The 19673-nt window shown below is 37.6% G+C and overlaps 1 protein-coding gene across 1 annotated transcript in view; it reads left to right on the top strand.

Moving 5' to 3' along the window:
- LOC132406637 (early endosome antigen 1) overlaps positions 1-19673 on the top strand; it is a 632764-nt gene that overhangs the window by 149221 nt on the left and 463870 nt on the right. Inside the window, exon 8 of the mRNA XM_059992439.1 lies at positions 17797-17929. Within this exon, the coding sequence (XP_059848422.1) occupies positions 17797-17929 (133 nt within the window). The remainder of the gene's footprint in view (positions 1-17796; positions 17930-19673) is intronic.

Raw genomic sequence — 19673 nt, 5'->3', positions numbered from 1 at the left:
CTGTTGGGGTATCACGTTTGGGAATGAGAGGTGATGCTGTTGGGGTATCACGTTTGGGAATGAGAGGTGATGCTGTTGGGGTATCACGTTTAGGAATGAGAGGTGATGCTGTTGGGGTATCACGTTTGGGAATGAGAGGTGAGGCTGTTGGGGTATCACGTCTGGGAATGAGAGGTGAGGCTGTTGGGGTATCACGTTTGGGAATGAGAGGTGATGCTGTTGGGGTATCACGTCTGGGAATGAGAGGTGATGCTGTTGGGGTATCACGTTTGGGAATGAGAGGTGAGGCTGTTGGGGTATCACGTTTGGGAATGAGGTGATGCTGTTGGGGTATCACGTTTGGGAATGAGAGGTGATGCTGTTGGGGTATCACGTTTGGGAATGAGAGGTGATGCTGTTGGGGTATAACGTTTGGGAATGAGAGATGATGCTGCTGGGGTATCACGTTTGGGAATGAGAGGTGAGGCTGTTCGGGTATCACGTTTGGGAATGAGAGGTGATGCTGCTGGGGTATCACGTTTGGGAATGAGAGGTGATACTGTTGGGGTATCACGTTTGGGAATGAGAGGTGAGGCTGTTGGGGTATCACGTTTGGGAATGAGAGGTGATGCTGTTGGGGTATCAGGTTTGGGAATGAGAGGTGATACTGTTGGGGTATCACGTTTGGGAATGAGAGGTGAGGCTGTTGGGGTATCACGTTTGGGAATGAGAGGTGAGGCTGTTCGGGTATCACGTTTGGGAATGAGAGGTGAGGCTGTTGGGGTATCACGTTTGGGAATGACAGGTGATGCTGTTGGGGTATCACGTTTGGGAATGAGAGGTGAGGCTGTTGGGGTATCACGTTTGGGAATGAGAGGTGATACTGTTGGGGTATCACGTTTGGGAATGAGAGGTGAGGCTGTTGGGGTATCACGTTTGGGAATGACAGGTGATGCTGTTGGGGTATCACATTTGGGAATGAGAGGTGAGGCTGTTGAGGTATTCTGATATCTCAGTCTTTGCAATCTTATTTCAATTCTGATTCAGGTGTGGTCTTTTAAAGGTCATGATAAATATTGAAGTCCTATGTCCAATTCATGGCATTGCTACCTGTAGCACTTACTTGGTTTCTTCCTTCACATGTAGTTTTTGCGTAGTTTCTTTCTGCAACATTTGAGGGAAAAAATGTATTTCCAGCAGTATAGCAATCTCCTAGTATCTTGTACAAGTAGTGATTCTTCATTTTGGATTCAAGATTGTTAGTGTCAATAGAATATTTGACCATGTTGACATCACATTTTCCAATCATGCTTCATCTTAAAATTTACTCAAATGCTGTAATGTTTCTTTGCAATCCCAGTATTCATTAATCCAAATGAAATCAATAATTCATGAGGAATAATGCAACTTGAAATTTTTATCTTTAATATTTAGTGATACACAATGGACTTAACTTATCAATTTGGCTTTAAAGGAACTCTCTACGTTCTTTAATTAATATCTGACAAGTGTGCAGTTCTGTAATGCATGTGAAATGAGTAAAATTTGAGGTTACAGAAAAGAGAAGCTAATGACTTAATGACATTTGATTTTTAAATATTATTGTAATTATTTCAATCATGGCCAAGTAGTGAACTTTGCAGCAAATTATCCAAAGCCTAAAGAGAAAGATATGTACATGCATCTTTTTTAGAAATGATTTTCTATCTCAATTCAGAAACTTGATAAACATCATTTCAAAATAACATTTGTAATAGAATGATGTAGAAATTGCTTCTGCAAATAATTTTCTGCATGAGTATTTATGACTTTAATAACATAGATAATTTTGAAGTTTAACAATACTTATTTAGTTTTTTGTCATCAATACTGATTATTATTTTAAGTAAGTAACGAGTGATTTCCATGTGGAATAATTTATCCTTGCCTTGTGAAATGTCAGGCATTATAAATGTAAATTCACTGGAAAAACAAAATAAAATATAATTACAAACAAATTTACCTTATGTCAAATATCCCAGGTTTTTAACATTTGCGTTTCAAGGCCTTTTTTAAAAATTTCACAACATTAATTAAAAAAGAATATCAGCGTACTATGATTTAAGCTGTCAATGTTTAAGTAGTGTTAATGTTTTTTAAAAAAGTAAAACATTTATTCTTCCATCATCTTGGTTTCATTGTTATAACTATGTTTAATTTGCACTTAACTAATACCAGTTCAATCACAACATTTCCTCTGTAAGGAAATAGTGCTCTCTATTATTTCGATAGCACTGTCAGGTTAACTTGAATGGAAAGGGTTGCCACTTTTACCCATGCAGTTCCATGTAATTAATCCTTCAATTGTTGTCATTGAGGTGGACTTATCAGTGTTTTATATACTGAATGAAATCATTATTTTATCATAACCTCCAGGCAGTGCCATAGGCCCAACTATCTTAGCTACTTCATTAGTGATATTGTATTCATCATAATATTGGAAGTGGGAATGTTTATCGATTAATATACAATATCAGTTCTATTTACAGATTAAATTGGGGGGGGGGGTAGTTGCTGGGCAGCATGGCTTAAAGGACTGGAATGGCCTATTCTGTGCTGTAGCTCAATAAATAAATAAATAATGACTATTTTCAACTAACGATAGACTGATTATTGTCCTAATATTCAATGATATGACCATTACCAAATAGTCCATTGGTATTTAGGTTCACTGTTGTGTAGAAACTATTTTTCTCATAAAATACAAAAATTTCAGAACTTGGTTATTCTGTGGGACTTGACTCTTGATTCCACAAAGTCTGGCAGAATCTATAAGTCATAACTTAAAAATTATAGTAGAATTCTCTCCACATGGTTAAATGAAATTGCCACAGCACCATCCATGGTAAAGCAGACCAATAGTTTGTCAGATCATCCATCAACCGATACTGTAAATTGTAGTGTGTAATCTGACTGTTGTGGTGATAATGTAGCCACAGTAGCTGCATTTATTTCTAAAATGCTTCATTGGTTATTATACAGTATGTTTTAGTATGCCATGAGGTCATGAAAGGTATATTTAAAAAATTAATTTCAGTAAGAAATCTAAATCCTCTTCATAAAGAAGTTCATGTTTTGAGACAAGGAATTATAATTGTTGGAATTTGTTTCTTCACGTGTTAACTTAGTATGAGAATATATGTCTAGAAACTGATTGCAAAGTGTTTTGCCTTTGTGCACAATGCGAAAAACATTTCAATGAAAGATGAAACTTAAGTGAAAATCAGGATCTTTATGAGCTTTGCAAAAAAATCCATGAATTTTGTTTTGAGTTCTGTGTGTAAGATTTTCAACTGCATAGAGAAATGTGAAGTGCCATTCAGCTCCACACACAGCACATTTGCATTACATTTCTACGATTTTTCAATTTTGCATGTGTGGGCCATGCGCAGAGATGAGATTCAATGGTACCTGTGAGACATGCTCCTATAAGATTTATAAGTGACCTTTCTGTTCAAATCCCAAATTGGTGCTGTTAACTTTCATACTCTTTTAACATGTAAAGAGACAAACTCCAATAATTATAATCCTCATCCCATGTCTTAAGCTTCCTTACAAAAAGGATTTAGATTTCTTACTGAAATTAAGCTTTTAAATTTTGGGAGTCTTCTTTTTAAGTTAGGTACTTAATTTTCCTTTAAGCCTACTGAAGCTCCAACAAACTCAATATCCCAATTTCAGCTGATTTGTTAGCAGAATGGTAACATTTTTGCAGTTGTAAAAATTGGCAGTGTGCTTAACAAGGGAGCAGAGAAAACTTTTGAGTTTGGAAGGATGTTAATGGTCTGGTCAGTTGGATGACTGGATTTTGGGATGGTGCAAACAGGTAAGAAATATCTAATAAATGGAAAGATTTTAAGAATAGTGAAGAAGCAAAAGAATCTTAGTGTGTGTCAGAACTTTGCTATAAGTTTTTTTCATATAAATGTAGAATATATGAAGAAAAGGCCATTCACCCCCTTTTCTTAACCTGCTCCACCATCTAAAACATTAGTGGCATATTACCCATTTTATTATTTATTCCTACTTTCCCCATATATCTCTCAATTCTTTTGGCATGAAGAAATATGTCTCTCTTCATTCTTGAATATGCTTAATAATTTCATTGATTCCACTGTAGAAAATATCCCAGGTTCACTAGCTTCCAGATTAAGAAATGTCTTCAGGAAAACTTGAACAAGCCACAGAGAACAACTAAACAAGAAATAAGGAAAGGGAAGATAGAGTATGAAAATAAATTAGCACAAAATATAAAAACAGATGGCAAAAGTTTTTATAAATATATAAAGCAGAAGAAGGTGTCTAAAGTCAACATAGGTCCCTTGGAAGATGAGAAGGGGAAATTGATATTGGGTGATAAGGAAATGGCTGAGGCATTGAACAACTATTTTGTGTCGGTCTTCATGGTGGAGGACACATCTAATGTGCCAAAGAAAGATGTTATGGATGAAATGGGAAGTGAGGACTTCGATAAAATCACTGTCACTAAAGAGATAGTGATGAGCAAACTAGAGGGCCTGAAGGTAGATAAGTCCCCTGGTCCTGATGGGAAGCATCCCAGGGTGCTGAAGGAATTGGCGGAGGTTATAGTAGATGCGTTGGTAATCATTTATCAAAACTCTCTAGACTCTGGGCAGGTCCCAGTGGATTGGAAGACAGCAAATGTCATGCCACTTTTTTTTTAAAAAGGTGTAGGCAAAAGGCAGGCAACTATAGGCCACTTAGCTTAACATCTGTAATCGGGAAATTGCTTGAAGCTGTCATTAAGGAAGAAATAGCGAAACATTTAAAAAGGAGTGGTTCCAGATGCAGCATGGATTCAGAAAGGGCAGGTCCTGTTTGACAAGCTTACTGGAGTTATTTGAGGACATAATGAGTGCAGTGGATAGAGGGGAACAGATGGATGTTGTATCCTTGGATTTCCAGAAGGCGTTTGATAAGGTGCTGCTCAAGAGACTTATAAATAAGATTCGGATGCATGGAGTCGGAAGAAGTGTATTGGTATGAATAGTGGATTGCTTAAACAAAAAAAGGCAGAGAGTTGGTATAAATGGGTGTTTCTCCAGTTGGTGAGTGCGGTGCCGCAGGGGTTGGTGCTGGGCCTGCAGTTGTTTACCATTTACACTGATGATTTGGAAGAGAGGACTGAGTGTAGCATAGCAAAATTTGCTGATGACACTAAACTGAGTTGGAAAGTAAATTGTACAGAGGATGTGGAGAGTCTGCAGAGGGTTATAGATAGGTTAAGTGAGTGGGCCAAGCTCTGGCAGATGGAATACAATGTTGGTAAATGTGAGATCATCCACTTTGGAAGGAATAATAGGAGAGCAGGTTATTATTTAAATGGTGAAAGATTGCAGCATGCTGTTGTGCAGAGGGACTTGGGAGTGCTTGTTCATGATTCACAAAAAGTTGGCTTGCAGGTACAACGGGTTATTAAGAAGGCAAATGGAATGTTGGTCTTCATTGCTAGAGAGATTGAATTCAATAGCAGGGAGGTCATACTGCAACTATACAGAGTACTGTGTGCAGTTCTGCTCCCCATACTTGAGGAAGGATATACTGGCTTTGGAGGCAGCACAGAGGAGGTTCACCAGATTGATTCCAGGAATGAAGGACAGACTGAGTTGCCTAGGACTATACTCTCTGGAGTTCAGAAGAATGAGAGGGGATCTTATAGAAACTTACAAAATTTTGAAAGGTATAGATAAGATAGAAGTAAAAAAGTTGTTTCCGTTGGTAAGTGAAACTAGAACTAGGGGATATTACCTCAAGATTCAGGGGAGAAGATTTAGGACAGAGATGAGGAGAAACTGTTTTTTCCCAGAGAGTGGTGAATCTGTGGAATTCTCTGCCCAGGGAAGCAGTTGAAGCTTCTTCACTAAATATATTTAAGAAACAGTTGGATAGGTTTTTACATAGTAAGGGAATTAATGGTTATGGGGAAAAGGCAGGTAGATGGAGCTGAATTTACGGACAGATCAGCCATGATCTTATTGAATGGCGGGGCAGGCTTGATGGGCTGGATGGCCTACTCCTGTTCCTATTTCTTGTGTTTTTATGTTCTGTTCAAAATAGCACATGTATTATCCTGAGGTTATGACCTCCTGGTTCTTGAGTCCAGTCTACATGTCTTTTCTGTACAATAACCACCTCAGAGTAGAAAAGGAAACCTCAGGATAGTATTGAAAACCTTTAGTGCATGAACGAAGAGCATGAAATGATCCTGTGTAAATGGCAAGATGTGCAGTCACTCAGATGAAATAGTGTAAAAGAATCTATCAGTTATGGGGGAGGCAACTGGAAGCCCAGACTACTAGCGATGTGGTCTCCTGTCACTGGAGAAACCAATTGCAGTTTGGATTACCACTTTACTTCTGTTCAGTACATGGGGTGACCTCTCCCACTTAGACATTTCTCTCTGTGATTTCCTGTCCTGCTATAAAGAGGCACAATGTAAGCCTGTGGAACAACACCTCCTCTTTCTGAGCTTGCTTGATAATTGAATTTTACAGCTTGTTTTCATTATTTTCTGAAACAATTCTGCTCTCACTCCATTTGTAATATTGACTCAGTGTTTCTTCTCCATTAATACAGTCTGATCATTTAAAGATTTCTTACTGCTCTGTATTTTGCAGATTTTATGTTTCTTTGTTTACTCCCTCCCTAACTGCTCACTCTCCAGAACTGCATGGTCTTCTTCACCCACTCTGCAACTGATAGCTGACTTGTTTTCTTTCCTTCCCAATTCTTATGAAAGACTTTCATCTGAAACATTAACTTTTTCTTTTTCCTCTGCTGCGCTGTCTGACCTGGTGGGTGTTTGCAGCATTTTCTGTTTTGTTTGTTGACCAACTCTGTATGTGTGCCTTATCAAAAGCTTACTCTTTAAATACACTCAGTGACCACTTTATTAAGTGCCTCCTGTACCTAATAAAGTGGCCATTGAGTATTATATTCATGGACTTCTGCTGCTGTAGCCCATCTACTTCAAGGTTGCTGTTGTAATGCATGGTTATTTGAATTACTGTTGCGTTCCAGTCAGCTTGAACCAATCTGGCCATTCTCCTCCAACCTTTCAAATTATCAAGGCATTTTCACCCATAGAACTGCTGTTCACTGGATGGTTTTTGTTTTACACATCTGTCTCTGTAAACTCTAGAAACTGTTGTGTATGAAAATCAGACCTTGGCAGTTTTAGAGATACTCAAACCATCCCATCTGGCACCAACAATCATTCCATGGTAAAAGTCACTTAGATCACATTTCTTCCCCATTCTAATGTTTGGTCTGAACAACAAAGGAACCGCTTGACCATGTAGGCATGAATTTATACATTGAGTTGCTGTTACATGATTGGCTGATGAGCTATTTCCATTAATGAGCAGGAATGCCTAATAAAGTGGCTGCTGAGTATACATCCACTGATTTCACTTTATTTGTTCTATCAGTTACGTTCTCAAAGAATTTCAGTAGATTAGATGAGCATGATTTCCCTCTCATTCTGTGCTGACACCACTGTGTTCTATTATCTTTCATAGAAATTATAAAATTTTCCCTGACAACTTTAGCAGGCCCCTGTTTTCTCTCTCCCTTTCTTTCTTAAACAGTGAGGGTCAAGTTTACTTCTCTCCATCTAGAGGTACAATTCCAATTATTTTCTTACTTTTAATACTCTGCTCTCAGTTCTATATCTCCCAAATCTGGCAACCCTATTCAGTTGGAGATAGTTTCTCTGTACCTCTAGCCGAACTGTTCCAGTCGAGCTGCAACACTAGCATTTATCTAACAGTGTGACAAATTGTCCTATTCACAAAAAATGGCAATATAAATCTAAATAATTATCCCCAATCAAGCGGCTTTCAATCTTCAGTGAAGTGATGGAAGGTTTCATTCACTGTACTATCACACCACACTTATTAATCAATAAAGTGCTTTCCAATGCCCAAAAAAATTTGGGTTTTCTGAGGATTTACCCGGCTCAAGAGTTCACATCAACATTGGACCAGGAGTGATTTCCAGCGGTGAAATGAGCATGACTGCCCTTAGCATCAAGGTATATTTGACTGAACATGGCATCAAAGAGTCCTGCCGAAAGTGAAGTCAATATGCATCAAGTTGAAATGTTTCGAGTGATTAGAAAGGAGATGATTGTGATTTTTGGTAGCCAATAATAAGAAGTCCTGGATGTCACTGTAGGGGCTCTCAGTATAGTATTCTTAACAATAAGCTTAACAGTTGTTTTGTTAATGGCCTTCCTTTCATCATAAGGTTAGATGTAGCACATTGCTAATGATTTCAAATTGCCAGCAGACCATACCTAGAACTCGATAGCATTCTGGTTAGGTTTGAGGAGTGGTAAATAACTTTAATGTTTCAGAATTGCCAGCCAAGGACTTTTTTTTCTCTAACGGCAGAACTTTTAACATATACTCTCGGCATTTAGTGGTATTATTGTTGCTAATACCACTGAATGTCTTCAGCATCCTGGAGATCACTATTAACTGGGAACTCAACCAAAGCAACAAGTTGGAGGATTAGTATCATTAAGGAATTGATTCACCCTCTAACATCCCAAAAACTATTTACCAACAAGAATTTGATGGAATACTCCTCCTTTGCTTGGATGTGATCAACTCCAAAAACACTTGAAGCTGGACTCTGCACAGGACAAAAGAGAATGCTTGATTGGCATCATAGGCAGCACCCTAAAGATTAGCTATTTTCATTTATTACAGTGGCTGCATATATAATCTCTAAAAGACAGTACTGTTTCTCTCCTGGGCTGTATCAAGAGCATCCTCAATTGCAGCCCTCTACTAACAGGAAGGAGAAAGGCTTCAGGTGCATGAAGACACCACTACGTTTAAATCACACATGACGCTAACTATGTTGTTCAATTTTACTGGATCTAAATCTGGAAATAACTGCTCCAAACATATTGTGGAAATGTCTTCACCAGAAGGACCGGAAAGCGTCAGTTAGATTGTCACTATCATTTTCTCAATGTCATTTAGGTTTGGAATTAATTGCTGGCAAAAACTCACATCATCAAAAATGAACAAATTAAGCAAAAAATTGATTCCTTAATTTGGAAATATGTGCCCCTTTCTTTCCAGTGATGGATGCTGTTCCAATGCATTGGCAAAATTTTGTTGGCTGATGCAGACTCACTGAAACTTCTGGTACTCTGAATTTCTCCTTTCTGCTTCTTAAGACCAATGCATCAAGAAGCATCTCTGGTCAGAGAAAAAAAAGTTTGCATATCAAATATTAACTCTTATAAACTGTGAAGTATTTTCAACAACATATTAACTTGTCAACTTTTTTTATGCATGCTGCCTGTCCTGATGAATTTCAATCATTTTCTAATTTAATAGCAGATTTTCAGCATTTGTCCATTTTGAATCATTCAGCTTTTTTTTTTGGACTCTAGCTTCTGATGTCAGTTTTTCCTCAAATGATAGTCTGGTAAAATGCATTTAAACACTTTACTTTGTCAAATAAGCTGTATAAAGACACAGTTTCTTTCATTGAATTAGTATGCACGAATAATATCACCAATGTCCTCATGAAAATTTCTGTGATATCAATATTTGAAGACATTCATAGTCGAGGTATATTTACTTTACCTTACTAAGAAAATTAGCCTCAACTTACCACCAACATCTAATATGATTCTGAGCAATATTATCACACATACTTAGGATTAAACATTCTATTGTTAATGTGAAAATTGTAATGCAGCATCAATTTTACAAAAATGAAACTAATACAAGGCATCTGGGAGCAATAGTACACCCCCTGTAAGCCAGTAAATTCAAATCTGGCTTGAAGAAATTTGAACATGGTCTGCTTCTTCCAATTTACAAACAAACAATCTTTTGTCAACCCATTTATTTTCTACACAAAAAGGCATTGTTGTAGCCCTATGAAGCCAAGTGTTCATGCTATAATCGTTATTAACATGAAAGGATGAACACTATATTGAGTACTGTCTGCACTTATGTACTATGCATAATTGCAGCAACTTGTACAACTTCCATAAAGCTAATTAAAGGCAATAATTTTATTTAATTGAGTCATGTTTGCAGGAGATTGAAACGTATCTAATATGCTGTAATTCTAAATTTTCTTTTTGGATATTCTTTCGGTGCTGGACATTGGTTCTCTTATAATTGGATTTTCATTGTGTCTGCCTTGTGCCTTAAATCATTCTGCTTTGGAACACCAAGACAACAGCAAAGTATACATTAGGCTGCTGATTATGATCACAGCTTGGCATTCAATACCATCATGCCTCAGTATTAATCCCTGAGCTTCTAAACCTAGAATTCTTTACTTCCTCTGCAAATGGATCCTCGTCTTCCTCTTCGGGATTCTACAGTCTGTGTAGATCGCTATTAGCATCTTCTCACTGGCTTTCAACACAGGCGTACTTCAAGGATATGTGCTGAACACACTGCTCTACTCTCTCTATGCTTACAGTTGTATAGCTTAAACATGGGTCAATTGACATCTGTAAGTTCACAGATTGTTGAAGAGGTGTACAAGAGTGAGATAGATCAACTGGTTGAGTGATATTGCAATAACATCCTTGCATTCACCGTCATAGGAATTGATGTGAATTCGGGAAGAGGAAATCAGGAGAACACACACTAGTCCTCATTGACGGGTTAGCAGTAGAAAGGGTGAACATCTTTAGGTTCCTGTGTGTCACATCTCGGCGGATCTGTCCTGGACCCAACATATTGACGTAATCCGAAAGAAGGGGTGCCAGCAGCTCTACCTCATTAAGAGTTCAAGGAAATTTGATATGTCACTAAAGACTTTTGCACAATTCTATGGATGAATAGTGAAGAGCATTTTAATTGGCTGCATCACAGCCTGGTATGGAGGTTCCAATTGGTAGGATCACAAGAGGCTGCAGAGATTTGTGAACTCAGCTGGCTGCATCATTGGTACAATCCCCTCCATTATTAAGAACAACTTTTTTTAAAAATAATTTTTTTTATTGAGTTTTCAAATAATTACAGAAATAAAAGAAAATACATGAAAAAAATATATACCCTGCCCCCCCTTAACCCCTCCCCCCTAACATCCCTATATAAAAAAGAAAGAAAGAAAGAAAGAAAGAAAGAAAGGAAAAAAAAAGAAAGAGTGCCTGGATATCGGAAGATCCCCACATGCAGGCAGTGTTCCACAGAGGCAAAATCCTTCATTAAGGACCCTCACCATCTGGAACATGTCCTCTTCTTTTTTACTATCATCAAGGAGGAGGTACAAGAACCTGAAGACCCATAATCAATGATACAGAAATAACTTCTAACCTTCTGTCATCAGTATTCATTAACATTAACTCATTTTTCCTCTTTTGAACTATTTATTTATTTTATAGTTTATACTAATTTAATGTCATTGCACTGTACAGCTGCTGCAAAACAACAAATTTCACGTCTTTTAATTCAGTGATAAATCTGATTCTTATCTGAAATCAATATGGTTCCAACACAATTTCTACCCCCAAACTTTTCAGTTACTCTTTACTATTATTGTTATAAAATTTGTCCTCAGTTTGCTTCAGGAATATTTGATGTTCTTGAACCAAGAAAATTGCAGATCTTTGGTAAGCCTAATGCTTGCAAGTTCTGGAGGAAGAGAGTCAATAAAGAAGAGTCAAATCTGTAAGCATGTGAGTCGCTTATTACATTTAAACACACTTTGGTGTTTCAGATGCATTTTATAGAACTGTCTTTAAAAAAACAGTCCATACAAACACATTCTTAAAGAAAACTAGACAATGCATTTAGCTAGAATGAGGAAAAACATTTTCATTGAACAAATATTCTGTGGGATTCGTTGCCTGAAAGGATGATAGAAATTTTTGCAGCTTTCAAAAAGTACTTGGCAATATACATGAAGGAAGAAGTAATACAAAGCTCTGTTGAGAGCCAAGTAAAGATTACAACATGCTCCCTGTAAAAAAAAAGCAGTTTCTTTCTGTGCTGAAACAATTGTTTGTATCTATTATTTGAATTTGAATATGTAAAGTGGATGATCCATTTCTAGCAAACAGTTCTACCATGGCCGTTCAAGTTTATTATCCTTCCATGTAAATGTAGTAGATTACATGCCTACATTTTCCGTCTAAGACACGTCATTTGAACCCTTCCATAAAAATATTCCTTTAGAACATTATGGATTATTCTTAAATCTGATATAAACCAACAGCGTGGTTTCTATTTCAAAAATGATGCAGGGCTAGAAGTTATGTTCTGTTTAGTCTTTAGGTGAAAAAACCTGTCCTGTAGAAAGTATATCTAACTGTACTTGGGGAAAATAATTTTGCAGTGTGAGTTGTATATGAGCTATACATGGAGGTAATTGAAGATATAATAATGTATGACATATAACTTGCAACTGATATCAGTTACAGACTTGTAGCACCAATAAATGTTTTGTGAATACTATAGACATCAGTGATGGAGGGGCTTTACCCATGTGTTACTTAGAGTTTGTGCTTATTTGGCAACAATTCATTTTTCTTGAATCATTTTCTTGATCCAATCTTGAGCTTTTTTATTGTTTTGTGATAATACCAGCATTATCCCTGACCTGGATTTTCATCAGCAATGGGACAAGTCTTCTTTATGCCTCTTCTGATCTAGTGTCAACTTATGCAAAGATAATGGTTCCCTATGTTTTAGGAGCACTTTGGTGGATTTTACTTTTCTTGCTTTGGCTTTCCTGTAAATGGTGAACTCATTTATGAAAAGAGCCTACGGTTTAGAAGGCACAGGGTAGAGGATGTAAAATTCCTTAATTTTTAATTTAATCTTGAAAAAAATGGCTCAGGATATGATTTCTCAATTTGGCTGTACTTCGATCATCGCCATGGAGCAATGCTTTCAAGAAATCCACACAGTAGTTCTTGCCATTTTTGACAGCTGTGGAAATTTGTGAACACTTCAGTAATAAGAAAAAAAAAACATTTGTTATGTTTTATAACTTTAGAAACTAATCAAAAGAAAGGCACAGGAGCCAAAATACTTGTTTTTCTTTTTAGTGAGGCGCTCGCATATTACGTGGTGGCATAATGATGTATGCCATTCATGTACTTCTTATATATGACCTATAATAAATTATGTAAACAAAGAATGCTTAATCAAACAATATATTTCCAATGTTACTCAAACATTTCTGAAATATTGAATACACTACACTCCTCCCCGCTTAGCTATAAACCCCAACTCAATATAGAATGCACCTCAACTCAAACATGTAACATACTGCTCATTACTCATCTTGTATATATACCGTATACTATATAACATGATACTACACAGACATCCACAGCACAGTCCCATTCAGGTCTAAAGATTTAATCGCTGTAGAGAATTTCTTACTCTTTTGGGATAATGTCTTTCTTGACTGGTGGTGGGGAGGTGGGGAGGGGGGAAGGGGTGTCACTCAACTGTGCAGGTGATATTTGAGGCTGTGAAACAATCTCATGTTCAAATACAAAAAGTTGTTCTGATAGCTCTGGACACCTTCCTTCCCTGCTCTCCTCAACTGTTCAATGTGTTGTCTCTAGATGACATAAGACACAATCTTCATTCTGTAGGAGAGTGATCCATTTCTGTCCTTAATGTTTAAAAGTACCCACTTTTGATAATCTCTGTAGTCCCTCAGCCTGATCTGCTTGTTCAGGAGTAAATCATTAAACCTCCTTGTTTGAGGAAATCTCAATTTGTCTCAGCTGTTTGTCCTGTGTACTCCTTCTGAGATTGGGCTTGAATAGATGCAAGCATATGCACAAGGGATGACCCAGGAACAGCATAGCTGGTGAGTTGTTGATTGTGGAGTATGCTGCATTGTGTTACGCAAAGAGGAAATCGGTGAGCTTCTGATTCATTTTAGTGTATTCTGCTGACATTGCTCGCAAAGCATTCATTTTCAGGAATGACTGAAACTGTTCTGCAATAAACTATGGTCCATTGTCACTGAGTGTTCTGGAACACCAGTCCTTGAGAAGAGGCTTCTCAACACATCGACAGCTGTAGTAGCTGTACTTCTGGCCACTTTGTAGCTGCATCCACTGCTACCAAGAAATTAGTGCCCATGAATGTTCTGGGAAATTTCATATGAATGCTCTGCCAGGCCATAGCATTCCACTAAAAGAGATGGAGAGGTACTGCTCTTGGCATCTTCTGGAAGTATTAGCATCCTGAACAGTGCATGGCAAGCTGCTTGGTCTGGCTATCTATCACAGGCCACCACACAAAGCTTTGAACTAATACTCTCATGTTGACCACGCCTAAATGACCAGTATGTAGTTCCTCCAACACTTAAGATTTTAGCTTGCACGGCACCATGGTATGACAGCTCTCAATCCCCACATCAGGCAATCCCCATCATTCCAGTGCTGATAAAAATGGGGGAACTGGAATTTAATGGAGTAATAACCATAATGGAATCAACAAAAGACCACACCAACTTAGGCATTCAACCAGTGAGCAAAACACAACAAACTGTGCAACTACAAAAAGAAAGAAGTAATAATCTCATAATCATCAGATTTTTCATCAACAGCATGCAGATTGGTTCTCTTTTTAAAGCTGCAACTTGACTTTTTATTTTTTATCTCCTCCTTGTGCAGTCCATTTATTTTTGTTTGCCCAGCATATTCTTTGTATGTGTCCTACTTTGTTGCATTTACTGCAAGTTTCACCTTTAAACCTGCACTGTTCTGGTGTATGTGAGCCCCTGCCACAATGTTAATGCAATTTGTTTGGCCGGGCCTGTTTCTATTTGGATACTGCAATTTTGTTCACACTCTCTTTCATTCCTGACTGCTACTCAGTTGTGTCACTGACTGCTGTCTCCATTGATACAACAATTTCAACTGCTCTTTTAAATGTGAGTTGTTCTTCAGGTAGGAACTATTTTTTAAATGCTTTCTTGCAAGACTCCACAAACTAAACAATTTCTCAGTGCGTCATTAAGCCCATTACTGAACTGACAATGCTCAGGCAATTACTTCAATTCAGCCACGTAAGCTGAACTTGACTCCCCTTCTTTTTGATTCTGCTTATGAAACCTAAAGTGTTCTGCAATCAACAATGGTTTTGGTTTTAAATATTCGAATTGAATTGAATTTCGCTTTATTGTCAGTTAGAAACCACAACTGCAATGCAGTAAAAAAATGAAACAACGTTCCTCCAGAATGATATCACAAAAGCTCGCGACAAAACAGACTACACCAGAAAATCCACATAACATTTGGCAATCCCCAAATCCAGAGTCCGGTGAGGCTGCTGCATACTAATATCGCACTACCATCTTAGCGCGTTTCCCGGAAAGACGCTTCAAACCCACCAGACGAAACAAGACTACCCAGACACACTAATTCAGGAGACCAACTCTACCACCCAACAAATCAAAAACTAAAGCTACAAGACCTACCCAAAACCACATAGTTACAACAGTGCAAACAATACCATAATTGAGAAAAAAGACAGACAATGGGCACTGTAAAAATAGTCCAAAGATGTTAAAAGACTATAAGTTCGAAAAAAACCACCACACAGTTTCCAAAAGTCCTCAGGGTCCCGATAGACTCATCATCAACGCAGGTGGCAGAAGGGAATACCCCTGCTATGGATTTCCACGGTGCCGCCGGCCAGACTCAGCCTCACAGACGTAGCACACAGTGAAAGCACCCCAACTGCAGCGGACTCCGAGTCCGTCGAACCTCCAAGCCTTCGATCATCCCCTCCGACACAGCCTCTCTGAGCACCATCCTCTGCCGAGCGCACTATGATGCCCCCGCCACTGGCCACCGGCAATGCAACCCCATGGACTGGGGGCCTATTTTTCCCAGCAGAGACTCAGACCTCAGAACAGCAACAGCAATGAAGAAGGCCTTCCTGGAGATTACCAGATGTTCCTCTGTGCTTCCACATCCATTTTTCATCAGATTGGGATTGTGCATGGCACCCCGCTTGACAAATAACTGATATCAACTCCAGAGAGGCTGCTGCAAACTGCGTTGCGTCGCCATCTTGAGAAGATCACCATGCATTATATTCCTGCATTATATTTATAATGTCATGAAAACTCATTTTGGCTGGTTTGGTTGGAGGAGTTAAACTTCTAGGCAAACTGTATGCGTTTCCACCCATTGCACTCAGCAACACTGGCATTCATTTTTCACCAGCTATTTCACTCCATGTAGCCGGCCATTTTAACTTTTTTTTAAATGTATCATTATTATCACCCGGTACTCATTGCTTATGTACTGTATTTGTTGCTTGTTAATTTCTTCCATTTTCTGCCTTTTTTAAAAATTTGAGTGATTCTCTTCCCTTCCGAAAAAAGCGTCCTGGGCTTCAACTGGTAGGTAGTCATCTCAGGTTCATTTTTAAACTTCCTCATTGACACTGTTTTGTTTTGTAACTCCAGAAACTAATCGAAAAAGCTGGGAAACTTGCTTACTTTAGTTTTAGTGAGGTGCTCACATATGATGTGGTGGCGTAATGACATATGTGGTTCCTTACTTCCTACATCTACTCCATAATGAATTATGTAAACAAACAAAGAATGCTTAATCAAACAATATACTGACAATATTATTCAAATATTACTGTAGTATTGAATAAATTACAAGAATAAATGGCACATCATTTATAAGGTTAGTCTACGGCACATTCTAATCCTGATAAAAAGAGGAGATCAGTGTGTGACTGAGTATAATACAACAAACGTTGAAAGAATATCAAAGCTGTTTGTAGGCAGAAAATGTATGACATGCTTTGAGTTCTCTATCTGATAGATGCCACGTCAAGAGGAAACTGGGTTTCATTTTACTTCATAGTTTCCAAACCATTGGTTTTCCTTCCGCTTTGTGGTAGTTTTATTACTTATAGGCACTCTTGTGGTTCTACATGATTGAAGTATTTTGTTTCATATTCGAAGATCTCAGAGTATTGCACTCAGTTGCCTTATTGATCTGCAGTGACTGTAATTTTTATATAGGTTTATAAAACAGCGCAGCCTTGTATATAGTTCCATAGCTTGTTTGACCTATTGTGGGTAGTACATTTCATAATAGTTCAATCATGTACTTATAACAATGCAGATGCCTCCATTTCAATGATTAGCTGTTAGATGCCATAAAATGTATTTAATATACAGTGGCAGTTACATTAATTGGACTACTGCAAAATGGAAATAATTTTTCATTATTCGGTGTGGCAAGAGGTAATGGTTAGAAGGATGGGTGTGGGTCTGATGTTGTAATGGCCTAGAGTAGCATTTTCCACAAATTAAGCTGTGAAAGCTATTTATTTTCTGAAATGATTTATATAAGAAGAACAAACTTGCCACAGATTTTTATGGAAAGCTGACTTAAAGTATTTTCTAAAAAATATATTACAGGCTGTGACTGAGGATGGTAGTCTAAAACAAACACAGCACAAATAATTTATTTAAAAAGGGACTTCTTTACCTGTCTTCTCAACAACCAATTAAATAATGGACTTGATGGATCTGAGGGTCTAAAAGTGAATTATCCAGCATGGGTAATTCAAATCTCCAGGAATAGACTCCTTGAGCATCTTGTGACGGACGTTATTGAAAAGTAGAAATTATTGATGCAGTAAGTTTGGTCCTTCTCTATACAGAAATCCCAGACCTGCTGGAAAAATCCTTGGCCATTATTTTTAAATTATTACTATATGCAAGAACAGTATTGTAATATTATGTTTCACATTGCAGCACAAACTCAGATGATGTTATGATGGAATATGAAGAGGTCAAATCCCAGATGGCAGCAAAAGAACAGATGATTCAAAGCTTACAAACCCAACTTCGAGAAGCTGTTTATCAACAACAGCAGTCAAAATATGAGGTTGGTTGGAATCCATTGAAGTGATTTTTGAAGCAGTGTAGATGTTCTTAGTGTATTAGCCACAAAGGAGATGAAGAGAAAACATTTTTGTTACATTAAATTTTTATCACTTACATAAGGTTCTGAGACCTTCAAATTCTGGTCTGTTAATAAAGTGGCAATTTTGTCACTGTCTTAACAAGTCAGGGCACATTTTCATCATATTCTACAAGAACTGAAGCCAATAACCATGTAACTGTGAAGCAATCAACTGCTATGCCATTGAATCACCCTAGTGAGAGAAACAATTTTTTTAGGATATTAAATTTTCCTATTTACTTCCTTGTATTCTCTAGCTTTAACAGAATACATTTACTTTGCTGTGTGAGTGGATGAATTGCTCCCAGGTTCCCATTGATGTTGCTGTTGAGTTAGCACAAGCTAGCTCCTAAAAGCAGATAATAGGCAATTTTCCCTACTGTGCTGTCTGTGTCGCCTCCAGTGAAACATTTCCTACTCTCTGCTTGGAGTCCATCTCTAAAGCGATGAAGTTGGAAGGTTTGCAGAATGGGGCATTGCACTGTCATGTTGAGACCTATATTGCTGCAATTAAGAGATAATATCATTAACTTTTTGGCTTTGGAACCTATTACTGTTGCTGTCAAAGTTGAAATGCTGTTTTTCATAAATCCCTAATTTTAATAAGGGTAAGTAGTATTACATTATAGAATAAAATGAAGTTTTTGCTATTTAAATATTATTTATATTGAAATAAATTGGATCAGTAGATATAATCCAATGTACAAGCAATTATTTTGCAGTGATTAAATCAAACAGGAAACTCCTCTGTAACAGGTTCAGTTTTCATATTGCAGCTTTACTTCCGCAAGTTCTTTGATCATTTTTGTGTAGTACCTGCCTCTCTTCGTACATGCCACCAGAACCATATTTATCTGAATTATTCATCCTGCACTTCTAGCTATGTGCTTTGGTTGAACATTGTTGCCTCTTTCATCCTGCTTTCATCTCTATTCACATTTATAATTGTGTAATTTCAGCTATGTCTGATTTTTGCCTTTTCTTATCCTCACCAGCTCTTGTCCATATTTTCTTTATACAAATATGTGGATTCAGATCAGGTTACTTTGTCTAATCAACCATTTAATAAAATTGTGACTGATTTGATTGTACCTCAACAGTGCTTTCCTGTCTGCCCATTAACCTTTTGCCCCCTTGCTTTGCATGTATCCATCTAGATTTGCTTTAAAATAGTCAAAAATTCTGCTTCCGTGGCTTTCTTGAAGAATAGATATTTAATGAATTATGGCACTTTGAGGTGAAAGTATTAAATTCTAGATTCTAGTACAAGGGGAAACATACAACCTGTCAATCCCCTCAGACTCTTACAAGTTTCTTCATCTCTCACCCTTTCAGACAGTGGTAGATTCAAGCCTGACCTGCCAATCTGTTAACCTGTCTGCTTTTTCACATATTGATGAAACTCCTTCCTGCCATTCTCCAAGATTCCTTTTTAATGATAAAATGGAATGTAATTGAGATAAAAGGATAGTTAGATAGGGGCTGAATAACAAGGCCTACTTGCAGAAACAGGGTATACCAAACAGTCCAGTTTACTGATATATTCCTTCTCATTTAACACAGGTGGCACAAGTGGTATAGCTAGTAGAGCTGCTGCCATGTAGTTCCCATAGTCTGCGTTCCATCCTGACTTCCATTTCTGTTTATGTGGAGTTTGCATATTTTC

This window comes from Hypanus sabinus, chromosome 17 (assembly GCF_030144855.1).
Source record: "Hypanus sabinus isolate sHypSab1 chromosome 17, sHypSab1.hap1, whole genome shotgun sequence".
Lineage (NCBI taxonomy): Eukaryota > Metazoa > Chordata > Chondrichthyes > Myliobatiformes > Dasyatidae > Hypanus > Hypanus sabinus.
Note: the sequence above shows the minus strand (reverse complement) of the source record. Positions and strands in the feature narration are given on the sequence as shown.